Source organism: Coregonus lavaretus (genome assembly GCF_964263955.1).
Source record: "Coregonus lavaretus genome assembly, chromosome: 23".
NCBI lineage: Eukaryota > Metazoa > Chordata > Actinopteri > Salmoniformes > Salmonidae > Coregonus > Coregonus lavaretus.
The window spans coordinates 44,222,319-44,241,016 of NC_140010.1; the positions used below are offsets into that span (position 1 = coordinate 44,222,319).

Genomic DNA, 18,698 nt, shown 5'->3' on the forward strand with positions numbered 1-18,698 from the left:
AAGCCGTACACTCCACAGAGCTGGGCTTTACGGAAGAGTGGCCAGAAAAAAGCCATTGCTTAAAGAAAAAAATAAGCAAACACGTTTGGTGTTCGCCAAAAGGCATGTGGGAGACTCCCCAAACATATGGAAGAAGGTACTCTGGTCAGATGAGACTAAAATTGAGCATTTTGGCCGTCAAGGAAAACGCTATGTCTGGTGCAAACCCAACACCTCATCACCCCAAGAACACCATCCATGTTTTTCATCGGCAGGGACTGGGAAACTGGTCAGAATTGAAGGAATGATGGATGCTGTTAAATACATGGAAATTATTGAGGGAAACCTGTTTCAGTCTTCCAGAGATTTGAGACTGGGACGGAGGTTCACCTTCCAGCAGGACAATGACCATAAGCATACTGCTAAAGCAGCACTCAAGTGGTTAGCTTAGTGGGTAAGAGCGTTGTGCCAGTAACCGAAAGGTTGCTGGTTCTAATCCCCGAGCTGACTAGGTGATAAATCTGTCGATGTGCCCTTAAGCAAGGCACTTAACCCTAATTGCTCATGTAAGTCGCTCTGGTTAAGAGCGTCTGCTAAATGACTGAAATGTTAATGTTAAGGGGAAACATTTAAATGTCTTGGAATGGCCTAGTCAAAGCCCAGACCTCAATCCAATTGAAAATCTGTGGTATGACTTAAAGATTGCTGTACACCAGCGGAACCATCCAACTTGAAGGAGCTGGAGCAGTTTTGCCTTGAAGAATGGGTAACAATCCCAGTGGCTAGATGTGCTAAGCTTATAGCCATTAATTCATTTTTTTATATAAACAAATTCGAATTATTGAAATCAATAATTCAATTTTTGATGTATAAAAAAACGAATTATTGATATTGACAATAAAAATCAGAAATATCTTATTTACATAAGTATTCAGACCCTTTGCTATTAGACTCAAAATTGAGCTCAGGTGCATCCTGTTTCCATTGATCATCCTTGAGATGTTTCTACAACTTGATTGGAGTCCACCTGTGGTAAATTCAATTGATTGGACATGATTTGGAAAGGCACACACCTGTCTACAGTACCAGTCAAAAGTTTGGACACACCTACTCATTCAAGGGTTTTTCTTTATTTTTACTATTTTCTACATTGTAGAATAATAGTGAAGCCATCACAACTATGAAATAACACATATGGAATCAGGTAGTATATCATCTGAATATATCATCAGAATATATTTTATATTTGAGATTCTTCAAATAGCCACCCTTTGCCTTGATGACAGCTTTGCACACTCTTGGCATTCTCTCAACCAGCTTCACCTGGTATGCTTTTCCAACAGTCTTGAAGGAGTTCCCACATATGCTGAGCACTTGTTGACTGCTTTTCCTTCACTCTGACGTCCGACTCATCCCAAACCATCTCAATTGGGTTGAGGTCGGGGGATTGTGGAGGCCAGGTCATCTGATGCAGCACTCCCATCACTCTCCTTCTTGGTAAAATAGCCCTAAATAAAGACTGTAACTGAACTGTTGTTAGCAGGGGAGAGCTAGTATTTGCGCAACTTCTAAGTAGTATGCACCGGATATGGCGTCAACATTCGACAAAGACAACAATGACATGTGCTTGCTTTCTACTTCTCAAATAGATACACCCTCCCCCTCCACATACACTCACACAAAAACAAACACACTCAAAGATATCTGATAAACAGATTGTGTCAGAGGGGGGCAGTGACACTAACATAGGGGGGCAGCTCCCACCCTGTCACTGGTGTATTTTTACCCCCCCAACCACCACCCTGCCCCAGCCCCTCTGTCCTCTTGATAGTTGCCTGATGGAATGCTGTGTGACCTGTGTTATTTTTAGACGGGCCTGGTTGAAATAGTCAAGCTCAGGCTTCAGTGAAGATAAACACTAGCTGGTCTCGCGCCGTGTGGCACGTCAACCGTGTTTTAACTTGACCTGAACGATTTGGAGCTATTTGCTGTGACAGACAAGTACTTATATCCGAAACCACATCTTCTCCGGACTACCTTAATTTCATAACAGAACCAAACTAGAGCTCTTAAGATGTCTCCTGAAGACCGTTGGGCAGGAATGAGGTACATGTCTGTTTGTTTTGATGTCTTTTGAGTGTGAATGAAGAGAAAGTGAGAGACAAACAGTGAAAATGAGTTTTGAATACTGTTACAGCTCTCTGTTCATATGTACAGTGCCTTCAGAAAGTATTCACACATTTTGTGTCATTGGCCTATACACAATACCCCATGATGTCAAAGTGGAATTATGTATTTTTGACATTTTTACTAATTAATTAAAAATGAAAAGCTGAAATGTCTTGAATCAATAAGTATTCAACCCCTTTGTTATGGCAAGCCTAAATAAGTTCAGGAGTAAAAATATGCTTAACAAGTCACATAATAAGTTGCATGGACTCACTCTGTGTGCAATAATAGTGTTTAACATGATTGTTGAATGACTGCCTCATCTCTGTACCCCACACATACAATTATCTGTAAGGTCCCTCAGTCGAGCAGTGAATTTCAAACACATTCAACCACAAAGACCAGGGATGTTTTCCAATGTTTCGCAAAGAAGGGCACCTATTGGTAAATGGGTAGAGGATAACCTGGTTCTGTCTGCTTTCCAACAGACACTGGGAGACAAATTCACCTTTCAGCAGGACAATAACCTAAAATACAAGGCAAAATATACACTGGAGTTGCTTACCAAGACGGCATTGAATGTTCCTTAGTGGCCTACTTGAAAATGGCTGTCTAGCAATGATCAACAACCAACTTGACAGAGCTTGAAGAATTTTTAAAAGAATAATGTGCAAATATTGTACAATCCAGATGTGCAAAGCTCTTAGAGACTTACCCAGAAGACTCACAGCTGTAATCGCTGCCAAAGGTCATTCTCAGGGGTGTGAATACTTATATTAATTAGACATTTCAGTTTTTCATTTTCAATAAATTTGCAAAAATTTCTGAAAACATGTTTTCACTTTGTCATTATGGGGTATTGTGTGTAGATGGGTAAGAGAGAAAAAAAACTATTTAATGCATTTTGAATTCAGGCTGTAACACAACAAAATGTGGAATAAGTCAAGGGGTATGAATACTTTCTGAAGGCACTGTATGTCAGTGATAAAAAAAAACTAGTATTCTAGATAAGGTGCTACACTCTTCATGTTACGTAATTGGTTGTGATTATATTGGGTGGCATGCCTTAAGTTTTCCCTCCTCAAGTATAAGCGACAGGATTTTGGTATCCATATTGCTAAGAGTTATAGATATACAATTCACTCCAGTTTTCTCAACTCAAAACCCAACATGACTAGGCAAATAAAGTTGGATTAAAATACACCTAAGATCTGTAACCAAAATAATACAGCTTGTGTTCACTTGGAAAGGTGTCAACATCGTTGCATAAGATGTCAGTGATATCAATGGCGGCACATGGGTGCTGTGTGGCTCAGTTGGTAGAGCATGGTGCTTGCAGTGCCAGGGTTGTGGGTTCGATTCCCATGGGGAACCAGTATAAAAAATGTATACACTCACTACATTAAGTCGCTCTGGACAAGAGTGTCTGCTAAATGACTCAAATGTTAATTTGGGCTTGGGCTCTAGATGTGCATGATGACTCTTTTGAAATGGAGGTTTAAGTGAACTGGTCAAGGCTTTGCCTTTGGGTTTTGAATAGCAGCCAATATCAATTATCAAGTTGACAACAAACCCCCACAAAGAGGGCTTTTGGCATAAAGGTATGTTGCATCTGGAGTGTTCTTTTGTACACACACACATAGACTGGTATACATATTTACTCCCTCTTTATATCCCTCGGAAATATGTGGATGCTCTGGATTTTTTAGCCACCATTCCTCACATTGTTTGGCAGTTTGTTAAATACTATTTTTAAGGCGCCGTCACTGGACTGATTAGAGGCTCAGACATGTAGCTCCCTATGTTGTTTTAGAGATCACCGATAGGTTGAAATGACATGTCTGCTTTGGGTGCCCCTCCTCTGGTCTCTCGATAGGATTGTTGTCATGGAACGATCCTAGTTGAGCCAGTGTGATCTGAAGTCTTTTAAATGTTGCGCTCCACCAAAGTGTAATGGAGTGCCAGGATTTTCTAGGACTTTCCGCTGAAGGAGTTTACCCAGTCCTCTGTAGCTCAATTGGTAGAGCATGGTGCTTGTAATGCCAGGGTAGTGGGTTCGATCCCCGGGACCACCCATACGTAAAAATGTATGCACACATGACTGTAAGTCGCTTTGGATAAAAGCGTCTGCTAAATGGCATATTATTATATTATAATACCGCTGTCCAACAGAAGTTTAGTTTGGTCTGTCCCTTTGGGTCTACAAAGGAAGATACGATACCCCTATCACTGCATTACAGTACAAAAGCTGGATACTGTTATCCAGAGGATATTGCCTAGTGAGCGGAGCATTGTACCCTTCGGGTTTACCAATGTCTTGACAATGTCTTCTGGGTGTTAACTTTGAACCAGTCTTTCTCCCTTGGGTTTCCCCTAGGAGCGTTTTCCCAAACGGAATTTGCCCAGTACCAGAACGCTTGACAAAAGTGTTTACCAGTAGACCACCTCCCATACCAGGGCACTGTACTTAAGCAGTTCTAAGGAGCAGGGCAGATTTACAGGAAATACTGAAATCTTTATCTGGATTCATTGCCTCACAGACAAACGTTCAGTCACACTGTCACATGTGCGCCCGTCACGGTTTCCCTGGAAATATGTCTCCCTGGGAAGCACGTGCCTGGAATGTGAGAGGGGAATAGCAAGCTGACCTTTATTGACAGAGGTATATGTCAGACATGGGCGTAAGTTTGGTGGGGGGCTGGGGGTGGAGTTCAGGAGATACCCTACCCTGGCCTGTTGCTATTTTCCAGGCTGATTGTGAGAGGGGTATGGAGTAGGGCTGGGCGATATGGCCAAAATATAATATCACTATATATAATTTTTTTTATCTGCATTTCCTCCACTCATTTGAGGTAATTTCCATACTGCCACGTAGGGCTGCATGATATGGGCAAACAATCCAGGCCTTATTTTTAACCAAATGTTGCAATTGCGATTTGACTTGCGATTTAGAGCAAAACACTTGGGTGAACTGTTGGAATCGTGGAAATAGAATGATTATTCTAATACTATAGTTAGAAAATAATAGTGGGCAGTTTGAAAACAATGATGTTTGCCATGACAACGAATGAAAATACCAGGAGGAGTTATTGTGACAGGGTAGGAACCAAAGTGTAAATAAGTGTTTCCTAGGGGACCCTATAATCATTGGCTACATTTAATGTTTTCTCTTAGCTACTTCATTACATTTACATTTACATTTTAGTCATTTAGCAGAAGCTCTTATCCAGAGCGACTTACAGTTAGTGAGTGCATACATTTTCATACAGGTGTGCCAAGCTTGTAGCGTTATACCAAAGAAGACTCAAGGCTGTAATTGCTGCCAAAGGTGCTTGAACAAAGTACTGAGTAAAGGGTCTGAATACTTAAGTAAATGTGATATTTCAGATTTTTATACATTTGCCAACATTACTAAAAACGTGTTTTTGCTTTGTCATTATGGGGTATTGTGTGTAGATTGATGAGGGAAAAAAATATTGAATACATGTTTTAATAAGGCTGTAACGTAATATGTGCCTTTTACTGAGGAGTGGCTTCCGTCTGGCCATTCTACCATAAAGGCCTGATTGGTGGAGTGCTGCAGAGATGGTTGTCCTTCTGGAAGATTCTCCCATCTCCACAGAGGAACTCTGGAGCGCTGTCAGAGTGACCATCGGGTTCTTGGTCAACTCCCTGACCAAGGCCCTTCTCCCCTAATTGGTCAGTTTGGCCAGGCAGCCAGCTCTAGGAAGAGTATTGGTGGTTCCAAACTTCTTCCATTTAAAAATGATGGAGGCCACTGTGTTTTTCGGGACCTTCAATGTTGCAAAACATTTTTGGTACCCTTCCCCAGATCTGTGCCTCGACACAATCCTGTCTCTGAGCTCTACGTACAATTCCTTCGACCTCGTGGCTTGGTTTTTGCTCTGACATGCACTGTCAACTGTGGGACCTTATATAGACAGGTGTGTGCCTTTCCAAATCATGTCCAATCAATTGAATTTACCACAGGTGGACTCCAATCAAGTTGTAGAAACATCTCAAGGATGATCAATGGAAACAGGATGCACCGGAGCTCAATTTCGAGTCTCATAGCAAAGGGTCTGAATACTTATGTAAATAAGGTGTTTCTGTTTTTAATTTTTAATACATTTACAAAAATTTCTAAACACCTGTTTTCGCTTTGTCATTATGGGGTAGTGTGTGTAAATTCATAATGTAATCCATTTTAGAATAAGGCTGTAACGTAACAAAATGTGTAAAAAGTCAAGGGGTTTGAATACTTTCCAAATGCATTGTAAATATATATTATTTTATTTTTTTGCTCATGTAGCTAACATATTCATGCTTTGCGTATTCCTCTTTGATTTAGAGTGCACAAACAACATACTGATTTAGATATACACCATCACTGCTATTATCAGGCTGTATAGCTAGTTACGTTTGCTCTGACTCAGTACATTTGTTAGATAGCTAGCCAGCTAACCAGCGATTAGCATTAGCGGCTAACACGATTTAGGCCCAACTTGCTAAGAAAAGACAAACTAGCCGTTTGCAGATGTAAGAAACACAAACTAATAGTTAATTATAGACCACTAGAGGTTTTATATTAAGAAGCAAAGTAAAAACAGCATCGTTGTCATCAACATTGTTGCATGTGCTGCATTGACCATGCAGACTGAACGCAAGTGTGTGGTGGTCAAGGAACAACAAATGCGCTCCGTGAAATACAGGGGGCGGGGCTAGGTCTGTATGGAAAGCGGTATGGAAAGAGAGTGAGAGCTGCGAGAGATGACTCAATTAGCGGAGTAAACTATAAAAATGGACCTTACACACGCCGTATCACATTTAACATTCAAATACCGTTATAGAAGGTAACGTAAAAACCCAAACCGGTCCGTGCATTAATACGTTATATCGTAAAATATGGTATACCGCCCAGCCCTAGAATGGAGCTTCAGGGGGAAGCAGGCAAAGGGGTGCATTAAGGGTGGATGTTTAGAAAACCTGCGCAACCGAAACAAATGGGAACAGGACAGCTGTGTGGGGGCGGAAGGTGCGTTTGGGAGAGAGGGTAACGAGCTAGGAAAGGGCAGCGCTCAAATGGACTTCCGTTAATAGATGTACGCAGCCTGCCAAGGAATCCTGTGTTGCGGTGGCTTTGAAAGCCAAGCCTTTTCCTTGAGAGCTGAGGTCCAGCGAAGCCAATTCTCCATCATCTGTCAAACGCTCCCACGACAAACAAAGAGAGGTTTTCTGAAAGGCATGCTGGGTAATGTATTTTTATTTTGAACTTTTCACCCGCTCTATTCCTTGGAATTGGCTTTAAACTAATAAAGTGTGATACAGTTGTCAGGCTTTCCAGGGTCACATGGGGGATTTCATTACGAGCGGCTTCCTTACGACCTACTTTCCTGTCGTTTGAAAATGTCAGATTAAAGGGGTGGAGAGTTGTAAAGAGCCAGGTTGAGTTCATTAAGCGCATCTGTCAACGCGATTGGTATTTAAGGGCTCGGTGTAAGGGTTCTTGGGGTCATAGCACTTTAGTACCTATTGCCTATCCACTATCCTACTCCTTGAGCAAGGACACCTAGAGAGATGGAGAGACCATTCATGAGAGTACATGCTGGTAAACCCAAACAGATATGCAGTGCCTTCAGAAAGCATTCACACCCTTTGACTTTTTCAAAATGTTGTTGTGTTACAAAGTGGGATTAAAAAGGATTTAATTGTAATTTTTTTTGTCAACGATCTACACAAAATACTCTGTAATGTCAAAGTGGAAGACTACATGACCAAAAGTATGTGGACACCTGCTCGTCCAACATCTCATTCCAATATCATGGGCATTAATATGGAGTTGGTCCCCCCTTTGCTGCTATAACAACAAAGTATTGAGTAAATGGTCTGAATACTTATTTAAATGTGATATTTCAAAAAAAAATTATGTCAATACATTTGCAAAAATTTCTAAAAACCAGTTTTTGCTTTGTCATTATGGGGTATTGTGTGTATATTGATGAGGAAAAAAATAACAATTTAATCCATTTTAGAATATGGCTTTAGTAACTAAATGTGGAAAAAGTCAAGGGGTCTGAATACTTTCCGAATGCATTGTAGATTTAAGTCAAAACTGTAACTCGGCCAGGTGAATTCATCTCCCAATGTCTGGTAGAAAGCAGACTGAACCAAGTTTACTTCTAGGATTTTGCCTGTGCTTAGCTCCATTGCATTTCATTTTTATCCTGAAAAACTCCCCAGTCCTTAACGATTATCAGCATGCCCATAACATAATGCAGCCACCACTATGCTTGAAAATATGGAGAGTGGTACTCAGTAATTGTATTGTTATATTGTATTTGACCCAAACATAACACTTTATTCAGGATAAAAAGTGAATTGCTTTGTCACATTTTTTGCAGTATTACTTTAGTGCCTTGTTGCAAACAGGATGCATGTTTTGGAATATTTTTATTCTGTACAAGCTTCCTTCTTTTCACTCTGTCAATTAGGTTAGTATTGTGGAGTAACTACAATGTTGTTGATCCATCCTCAATTTTCTCCCATGACAGCTAGAGATACACTGTATATACAAAAGTATGTGGACACCCCTTCAAATTAGTGTATTTCAGCCACACCCGTTGCTGACAGGTGTATAAAATCGAGCACACAGCCATGCAATCTCCATACACAAACGTTGGCAGTAAAACTACCGAGTTCCAAACTGCCTCTGGAAGTAATGTCAGCTCAAGAACTGTTCGTCGGGAGCTTCATGAAATGGGTTTCCATGGCCGAGTAGCCGCACACAAGCCTAAGATCATCAGGCGCAATGCCAAGTGTCGGCTGGAGTGGTGCAAAGTGGTGTTTGGCGCATGCCAGGAGAACGCTGCCTGCCTCAATGCATAGTGCCAACAGTAAAGTTTGGTGGAGGAGGAGTAATGGTCTGGGGCTGTTTGTCATGGTTTGGGCTAGGCCCCTTAGATCCAGTGAAGGAAAATCTTAACGCTACAGCATACAATGACATTCTAGACCAGTGTTTCCCAACCGGGGGTACGCGTACCCCTAGGGGTACGTGAGCAGTCCCCAGGTGGTATGTGTGAAGATTTTCAAAAATTTGAAGAAAACATTTTTGGGAAAAATATATTAAATGTAATTCCATTTGAATAGGCAGGAAAACATCTACTGAGGTCACTGGTATGAAATCTCTAGTTATTTTATATTTATAGGCCTAGTTTTTTACTTTAGTTTCGGTGTGTGCGCATTGCTCTGTCTACCTGGCCTCTGCCCACCCGCTCGCCCGTATGCTCAATGTTTGATCCTAGAGTGCCTGCTGCTGTTATCCTCACAGAAACTATGAATGATAAGACAGCAGCTGATGAACTGAAGACTGTACCATTGTCAAATAACACGGTGTGCCATGGGGTCGATGACATGGGCGTTGATATTATTGATCAATTGGTGAATTAAAAAAATGACATCTGATCAATTTTCTCTGCAGTTGGACAAATCGACTGATGTCAGTCTGGAAGCCCAGTTGATTGCGTTTGTGCGATACAGAGACATTTAGGAAATTAATGAGCACATTCTGTTCTGCCTGAAGCTAACAGGGAGATCTACAGGTGAGGATCTGTTTCACGTAATTGACAGCTTTTTCTCAGAACACTATCTGGATTGGAAATCCTGTTTTCATGTGTGCACGGATCATGCTGCATCAATGCTTGGGAGAGTGAAATTATGAATTGCCCACATAAAGAAGGTAAATCCCACTGTATCATTCACAGAGAGGCATTGGCCAGCAAGATAATGAGTCCTGAGTTACATTATGTTTTGAATGACGCAGTGAAAGTGATTCACTTTATAATGTCCAGGCTTCTGAATCACCGACTGTTTGAAAGGCTCTGTGATGACAGTGGGACCGAGCACAAGCAGCTACGGCTTCACGCCGACGTCCGTTGGCTATCCAGAGAGAAAACGCTACAGAGGCTTTTTGAGCTGCGAGCCGAAGTAAGTGATTTTCTGTCTGAGCACTCACATCCCTTGTGGCTGTGTATGAGGACACCGACTGTAGAGTCCGCCTTGCCAATCTTGCTGATGTGTTCAGCAAACTGAACAACCTGAATCTAACTCTGCAAGGTAGACACACACTTTCTAAACATGTATGACAAAGTGTGTGGATTCATGAAGAAGATCAAACTCTGGGAGAGGAAATGTGAAGATGGGGAGGTAAGTTGTTTCCAGCAGCTTGACACCTCTTTTTACGGGTGATGTTGACAGAGCTCCTATGGTGCAGATAGTAAGCTCACATTTATCCAAACTCAACAGTGAGTTCAACTCCTACTTCCTTGACATTGAAAACAAGTCTGCGAAACCACATTTGTCAAATGTACAGCTAATACAGGAATCACGCCGGTCGCACACGCATGAGGGGGTACTTCAGGCAGGTCAAAGTGTTTTAGGTGTACAGTACCCAAAAAAGGTTGGGAACCACTGTTCTAGACGATTCTGTGCTTCCAACTTTGTGGCAACAGTTTGGGGAAGGCCCTTTCCTGTTTCAGCATGACAATACTCCCATGCACAAAGTGAGGTCCATACAGAAATTGTTTTCGAGATCGGTGTGAAGACCTTGACTGGCCTACACAGAGCCCTTACCGCAACCCCAGCGAACACCTTTGGGATGAATTGGAATGCCGACTGCGAGCCAGGCCTTATCGCCCAACATCAGTGCCCGACCATACTAATGCTCTTGCGGCTGAATGGAAGCAAGTCCCCGCAGCAATGTTCCAACATCTAGTGGAAAGCCTTCCCAGAAGAGTGGAGGCTGTTCTAGCAGCAGAGGGGAGACCAACTCCATATTAATGCCCGTGATTTTGGAATGAGATGTTCGACAAGCAGGTGTCCACATACTTTTGGTCATGTAGTGTATCAGGTTTTTTGGATTAGCTGCGTCTCCACAACCGCCGTTCGACCTTCCGCATCTGCGGTAGAAGGTGGCTGAGCTACAGCGTTGTATTTCAGACCATGAGACGTCCCGAAAATCAATCTTCTCACGAAAACATCGGTACGGTTTGGCCTACAAAACTATTGTGACTATGGAAAGGGGAGACTCTCACAAACACGATGGTGTTCTCTGTTTTGCTCTAAGACCCTCACAATTGTCACAGGACTTGTCTGAAGGTAACCCATACAAACGAATTGAGGTATGGAGGTAGTTTTGTGCCAACAAAAATAACGGGTTAAGTATGTGTCCCAAACATCCCTGAGCGGTTTCCTTCCTCTCCAGCAACTGAGTTAGGAAGGACACCTGTATCTTTGTAGTGTCTGGGTGTATTGTTACACCATCCAAAGTGTAATCAATAACTTCACAATGCTCAAAGGGATTTTCAATGTCTGCTTTTTTTATTTTTACCCATCTACCAATAGGTGCCCTTCTTTGCAAGGAATTGGAAAACATCCCTATGTGACTTGTTGAGCACATTTTTACTCCTGAACTTATTTAGGCATGCCATAACAAAGGGGTTGAATACTTATTGCCTGAAGACATTTTAGCTTTTCATTTTTAATACATTTATAGAAATTTCGAAAAACATAATTCCACTTTGACATCATTGGGTATTGTGTGTAGGCCAGTCACAAAAAAAATCATCACAATTTAATCAATTTGAAATTGAATATACTAGTCGCACATTGTTGAAGAAAAGTTTAAAATGAAATCACAATCCCAGATTTTAGTGAGATTCACCCCCAATTGCTTCAGCTAGAACTAGGGTTACAATCTCACAGTGAATTACAAAGCAGTTAGCACGCTAACAGCTAATTTCCGATAACAACGCTGGTTTACAAATTACGGTAACAACTGACCCTGCAAATGACCCTTAAAGTCTAAGGGTGACATTTTCATGGTGCAAAAGAGCAAACTCAATCTTTGCTCTTTTGCACAATGAAAATGTCTCTGTCAGACTTCGAGGGTCATTTGTTACCAGTGTTGTTACCTGAAATTAGCCATTAGCATGCTAGCTGCTTTGTAATTCACCCTGAAACGTATTCCAAATTGGCCTTAGCTGCTAGCCTGCTATTTATGTTGGGGGATACCCTAGTTCCTGTCTGTCTGTCTCTGCGAGTCAGTGCTGTCCACCAGTTACATTCTGACAGATCCCAAGGCCCCCAGCTCCATATCCTGGCATGTTGTAGCAGTAAAGCATGTGACTGAAGGGCCTATAAAGTCGCCTCTGATGACATCTACATGTTAGTCATTTAGCAGACGTTCTTATCCAAAGCGACTTACAGTAGCAATTAGGGCTAAGTGCCTTGCTCAATGGCCCATCAACAGTTTTTTCCCCCACGTTGTCAGCTCGGGGATTTGAACCAGTGACTTTTTCTTTACTGGACCAACTCTCTTAACTGCTAGGTTACTTGCCGCCCATACCTTATAGTATATACCAGAGCATGTAATGATCTACAGACAGCCCGAATGGAGTGTGATACCGTTCTCATGTTGGGGTGCTAACATTTACATTTTAGTCATTTAGCAGACGCTCTTATCCAGAGCGACTTACAGTTAGTGAGTGCATACATGTTTTCATACTGGCCTTCCCTTTACAGCTGTTTCATTGGAAATGGCTCATATGACTCACATACTACTGCTTCAACTTCTGTGATGTTTGTTTGATGCATTTCTATGACTGTGCCAACAACAGATATAATATAAGTATTGACATGCTACAACTCCTGATACCAGATTTCGTTTTTTTTAATGTTATTTTACTCATCCTTTATTTAACCAGGGAAGTCACATGATGGTTTTACAACCTTACTAGCAGGAGGAAAGAGGCTGTGCTTGTGGTCACCAGTGATGGATAATTATATTTCTCTCTGACTCTAGCTGGGAGATCATTGATACGGACCAGGACAGCAGATCTGGAGCTGGGCTACAGGTCACAGACTCCTGGACGAGCTTCAAGCTCTTTCTGCAGGAGACCTCCTCCTTCAAGCAGGAGAATCCAGGCAAGGTGAGGCAAATGTGATTTGGAATGCCTGATGCATTATTTTATATGACTGGATATTTAGTATTTGCCTTTAATCCCAACTGAAAAGTATGATTGATACAATCAATTTACCTGAATTATCTTAGATGCAGCCCGATTGATGCATTGTATGTCAAGTTCTAAATCAATTATAAAACTTGAGTCCCTTCTCTCCTCTTCCTTGCACCAATGTTTTTCTCTTGTTATGTCACTCACTGACAGTCACTCAATTAGCCATGTCGGCTAACAATTTTTAGCGAGCTATCTAAACTTGTAGTAATCATGGCCGAATACCGATCTGGCACGCAGGGCACGTGCACAAGGGCCCCAACCTCCAGGAGGCCCACATTGATTTTTTTAGTCATTCTCACTCAGATATCATATTAACATGGCATAAATCATTACAAAATGTGTAGAATTGCAGGAAATTAGCTGTAAAAGTGCAAATTTGTTATCTCTGTCCCATGGCAAAATGAGTAGAATTGCATGAAATGTGTAATAAAATTGCGAAGTTTTCTCTCCTCCCCATGGCGAAATGTGTGGAATTGCAGAAAACATGCTTTAAAACTGTATCATGTTCTCTACGCCCCATGGAAAAATGTATAGAATTGCAGGAAATGAACTTTGAAACGTACATCTTTCTCTCCACCGTCAAGAGGGGGGCCACTAAAATGTTTTGCCATGAGGTGTGGGTGCCAACCAAATCTCGCTTAGGGCCCCCAAAAAGCTAGAGCTGGCCCTGGTTGCAACCTAATAAATGTTGCTCTCTTTCCTTCTTCCCAATCTTAGTTTTGCTTGCTGGTCTGCAGTTTGTGCACCTTTTTGGCTGTTTTAGGACGCTACATTCCAGGTGTTCTCATCTTATATGTTTTAGGTAAGTTGTTGCGATCATCCTACCATATCTTTGGACAACTAGCCAATATGCAAAGCACAAAATAATATTCTGGAGAATGTGTTGATTCAAACTGATGTATCATCACTTTGGTACAGTTGAGATTATGAAATGTCTTTATAGCGGAATGTTACAACTCGTGAACCCAGCTTTAGGAAGAAGTTGACATTCAATGCATTGTCCTCCTCCAATTCTGAGCTGAACTATTGTGGTTAACATTTGACATGCAGCATCTTTGCTTCATCCAGTGATATTGGCCACTAGTTGTGATACAAACCTTATCAAAACATATAGGCCTGTGGGATACGCTACATGAGGTGTGCGACTATGATTAGAAAAAATCGCAAAAACAGACATGAGTTTCCTGCCTTACTGCACACAAGCTGGGCCTCATTCACAAGTGATAATATATCATTCACAAGTGACAGGCTAATATTGTCACCCATCAGACTATCCTTGATTTAATCTTTACATATACTAAATAATATATGTGTGAAATTAGTTTTGATTTAGAATGGACCATTATCATGCACCTGTCGGAATAGGGGCAGGGGCAAAAAATACGTAATCTATGCACTTAAATAGCGACTGGAGGACGTGTTTCATTTTCATGCCAGCCAGGTAGGCTATACTCCTGTTGTAAAGAAAAGAAATGTGCTTAATATTAGGAAAGTTGAGAAATAAATATAGTGCTCCTCTTTTTAATAGAGGCCATCACTCTGTTTTCTCACGTAATTGCATAGCCTATAGAAATGTTGCTCAACATGAGCTCATGGGCTCTCATGAAGTGTTTGTTTAGATTTTCGAATACATTTGCATTGATGTCAGAGTGATTAGAGGGACAATAGTGCTGAGTACCAGGCAGTTAGCAAGTTTGGTAGGCTACTAATGACCATCAGCAGCATCAGAGCTGGGAGAACCCTAATTACCGTGACTAAACGGTCACGTGGAATTTGACTGCCGTCATACTCGTGACCGCCGGTGTGGTGGTAATCCGATCACCGTAACAGCCCCAGCTCCTCCATCTGTTAACTATGTCTCCCCCATGTTCTTGCCCCCCCCTTCCCCTTTTTGGTGTCTTATTAGTGCTGGGCATCTTCCTGTGGCCACTGATGTCAGCGCATGACTTTGGGTTGTGGATGAAGCCAGTTCTGCATAAACTGGGCTTCGGACTGGAAAGATTCCTTCAGAAAATCAGAGAGAATCATGGTAACTAACCACTCCAAGATCGCACACACAAACACACACGCACGCACAATAACAACAGATCCACAGATGTTTTATTCTGTGTTTCAGAAAAGAGACTCCTTCAGGCACAAGCTGACCGGGAGAGTATTGAAGCCGATCTGTCCTCTCTTTTCCCCAGGGTTGGTTCATCCTTTGCTGTAATCTACAGTGCTATGAAAAAGTATTTGCCCCCTTTCAAATTTTCTCTACTTTTGCATATTTGTGATACTGAATGTTACCAGATCTTCAACCAAAACCTAATATTAGATAAAGGGAACATAAGTGAACAAATAACACAATTACATATTTATTTCATAAACAAAGTTTACACACCACCAACACCATGCTTGACCTTTGGTATGATGTTCTTACTGTGGAATGCAGAGTTTGGTTTTCACCAGGCATTACTGGAACCATGTCGTCCAAAAAGTTATACTTTTGAATCATCTATCCATAGAACGTTCTTCCAAGAGTCTTGATGATCATCCAGGTGCTTTTTGGCAAACTTGAGTCAACTTTTTGGACGAGATGGGTTCCATTATGCCTGGCGAAAACCAAACTCTGCATTCCACAGTAAGAACATCATACCAAAGGTCAAGCATGGTGGTGGTGGTGTGATGGTTTGGGGATGCTTTGCTGCCTCAGGACCTGGACGACTTGCCTTAATAGAAGGAACCATGAATTCTGTTCTGTATCAGAGAATTATACAGGAGAATGTCAGACCATCCGTCTGTGAGCTGAAGCTGAAGCTGAAGCGCAGCTGGGTCATGCAGCAAGACAATGATCCAAAACACACAATCAAGTCTACATGAAAATTGCTAAAAAGCAACAAATTGGAAGTTTTGGAATGGCCTAGTCAAAGTCCAGACCTAATCCCAATTGAGATGTTGTGGCAGGACTTGAAACGAGCAGTTCATGCTTGAAAACCCACACGTCACTGAGTTAAAGCAGTGCTTCATGGAAGAGTGGGCCAAAATTCCTCCACAGCGACGTGAGAGACTGATCAACAACTACAGGAAGCATTTGGTTGGAGTCATTGCAGCTAAAGGTGGCACAACCAGTTATTGAGTGTAAGGGGGCAATTACTTTTTCACACAGGGGAATTGGGTGTTGCATAACTTTGTTTATGAAATAAATATGCCATTGTTGTGTTATTTGTTCACTTATGTTCCCTTTATCTAATATTAGGTTTTGGTTGAAGATCTGATAACATTCAGTATCACAAATATGCAAAAGTAGAGAAAATTAGAAAGGGGGCAAATACTTTTTCATAGCACTGTAATTAGACATTTGTGGACAGTCATTGAAATTCAATGCTCATGATCCATATCTGGGTTTCGCAAGAGTGGGGTTAGTTAATTATTATAATTTTTTTATTATATATATATTTTTTGTCATTTAGCAGACGCTCTTATCCAGAGCGACTTACAGTTAGTGAGTGCATACATTTTCATACTGGCCCCCCGTGGGAAACGAACCCACAACCCTGGCGTTGCAAGCGCCATGCTCTACCAACTGAGCTACAGTTGTCAATATTGTTGGCTCTATAGCTCTTTGGTCTCTCTAAGATGATGCACACAGCTATTTATTATTCCTGACCTGAGTTTGTCCTGACCTGGGTCGTGTTCAGAAGGGAGGAACCATTCTGGAAACGGGAAAGTTCTACCTGAACATGTCCAATAAGAACACAGATTTCCATGTTTCTTTGCAAAACATTTGGCTATGGGGTGCCGTACTGAACATGACCCAGGTGATCTGGCCACAAAAAAACTCTGGTCCCTAGTTATGACCTCGTCACCTGACTCTGACCTGACAAGGAAAAGGGACTACAGTTTTTCCAGGCCAGGTTCAGTAGGGCACACCGTAGCAAATGTTGTACAAAGGAAAAAGTACATACTGTATGTGTTCTTATTTGACCGTTCAGGTAGTACATTTCTGTTTCAAAACATTTTTTTCCTACCGAACATGACCCAGAAAAAAAGTAGGGCCCTAATAATGTTATTGTTACTTGCAACAGTTGGACTCCACAGTTTGTAAGGAGATGTCTATATCGGACACAGAGGCCTCTGATGTGACGTGGACAGACAACGGAACATTTAACCTGTCTGAGGGACATACGCCCCAGACTGAGAACTCAGATGGTGAGTGTTACTGTGTGTGTGTGTGTGTGTGTGTGTGTGTGTGTATTCCAGCGTGAGTACATATGTAATATTCCAAACATTTAGAATCAAGTGAAGTGCCAAGTATTTTCAATTGTGTGTTCGTTTTTGTCAACTCAAAATGTCACCCTATAATACAAAGTAACTGTAATTCACATGGCAGTTGTTTTTATTTTCCTGCAGACCTAGACAGAGAAGAACTATTCACAGCGGGCCTCCCGGAATTCCCCTCCTTGGAAAATGGCACCAATGGGGAGGACGATGACGACCTGAGCATCGGCCTACCCACCCCCCCTCCCCAATCCCAGCCCCAACACAGCAGAGCCAAGGGGGCGTCCGCACCCCCCCTCCAGGGGGACCCCTCCACTCAGGCCCTGGAGTTCGTCCACAAGATGGCGGGCGACGTCATTGCCGCCGCCGCCACCGCCATCATTCAGGAGAGGCTGGAGGCCGCCATCGGCACCACCATACCCACAGACCCCCACCCCCACCCCAGGTCCCTGCTGTTCCCCAACCCCACGACACTGCTGCCCCTGGACCTGGCCGAGGAGTCGTCATCGGACAGCGATGTGGAGGAATTTGAGCTGCTGGACCAGTCCGAGCTGGAGCAGCTGGAAGGGGAGCTGGGCCTTGGGGCGAGCGCGGCAGTGGCGGCCAAAGAGCCCAAAAAATCCTTGTCTTCTTCCGGTGGCTTCTTTTCCAAACTCCTGGGCCGCCACTGATTAGAGCAGGGGGTTCAGGAGGATGTGGTGCAGGTCTTGTAGGAGTTAGAGGGTAGAGGGCACGTGGAGACTGAGAGAGGGGCCCTGTTTGGGGGGTGGTGGGTGGGGAGGTTAGGGGTGCAGAGACTGTGGGGGTTGGGAGAAACAATATGGTGTTGCATTCTTCTTTTTCCAGTTGTACTAATAATGATTACTCCTGCATTACATGATCGATATGTTCGAGAGCGAGAGGAAGGGGGGGGGGGGTCAGCAAGCATGATGCTATATGGAGATTGGAGATGTGGGGTTGTCAGGGGGCTGTGTCAGTGTTGGTGTGGTGAGATTGTGACTTTTATTTAACGATTTTCACATCAACCTGTAATAATTAGAAAAGTAAAGTTATGGGTAGGAATGGAATGTGGTGGTGTTTCTGATTTGCTGCCAAAAATACTATATTTTTGTTTCAAGATTCATACACCGGCCGATTGGGCCCATTCAACTCCATCACCCATTAATCTACAGTACAGCTTAATTCGACCAGACCTACGACAACAATGACAATCATCTGTGC

General features: G+C 42.4%; 1 protein-coding gene across 1 annotated transcript in view; it reads left to right on the forward strand.

The window, feature by feature from the left end:
* The window catches only part of retreg1 (reticulophagy regulator 1), a gene marked incomplete at both ends in the record, with an annotated part of 65,280 nt that extends 47,132 nt beyond the window's left edge, over nucleotides 1-18,148 (forward strand). The window contains 6 exons of the mRNA XM_084139162.1: nucleotides 13,007-13,133; nucleotides 13,938-14,022; nucleotides 15,127-15,249; nucleotides 15,337-15,407; nucleotides 17,285-17,408; nucleotides 17,610-18,148. Coding sequence (XP_083995288.1) covers nucleotides 13,007-13,133; nucleotides 13,938-14,022; nucleotides 15,127-15,249; nucleotides 15,337-15,407; nucleotides 17,285-17,408; nucleotides 17,610-18,148 — 1,069 coding nt within the window. The remainder of the gene's footprint in view (nucleotides 1-13,006; nucleotides 13,134-13,937; nucleotides 14,023-15,126; nucleotides 15,250-15,336; nucleotides 15,408-17,284; nucleotides 17,409-17,609) is intronic.
* Nucleotides 18,149-18,698: the final 550 nt, after the last annotated feature.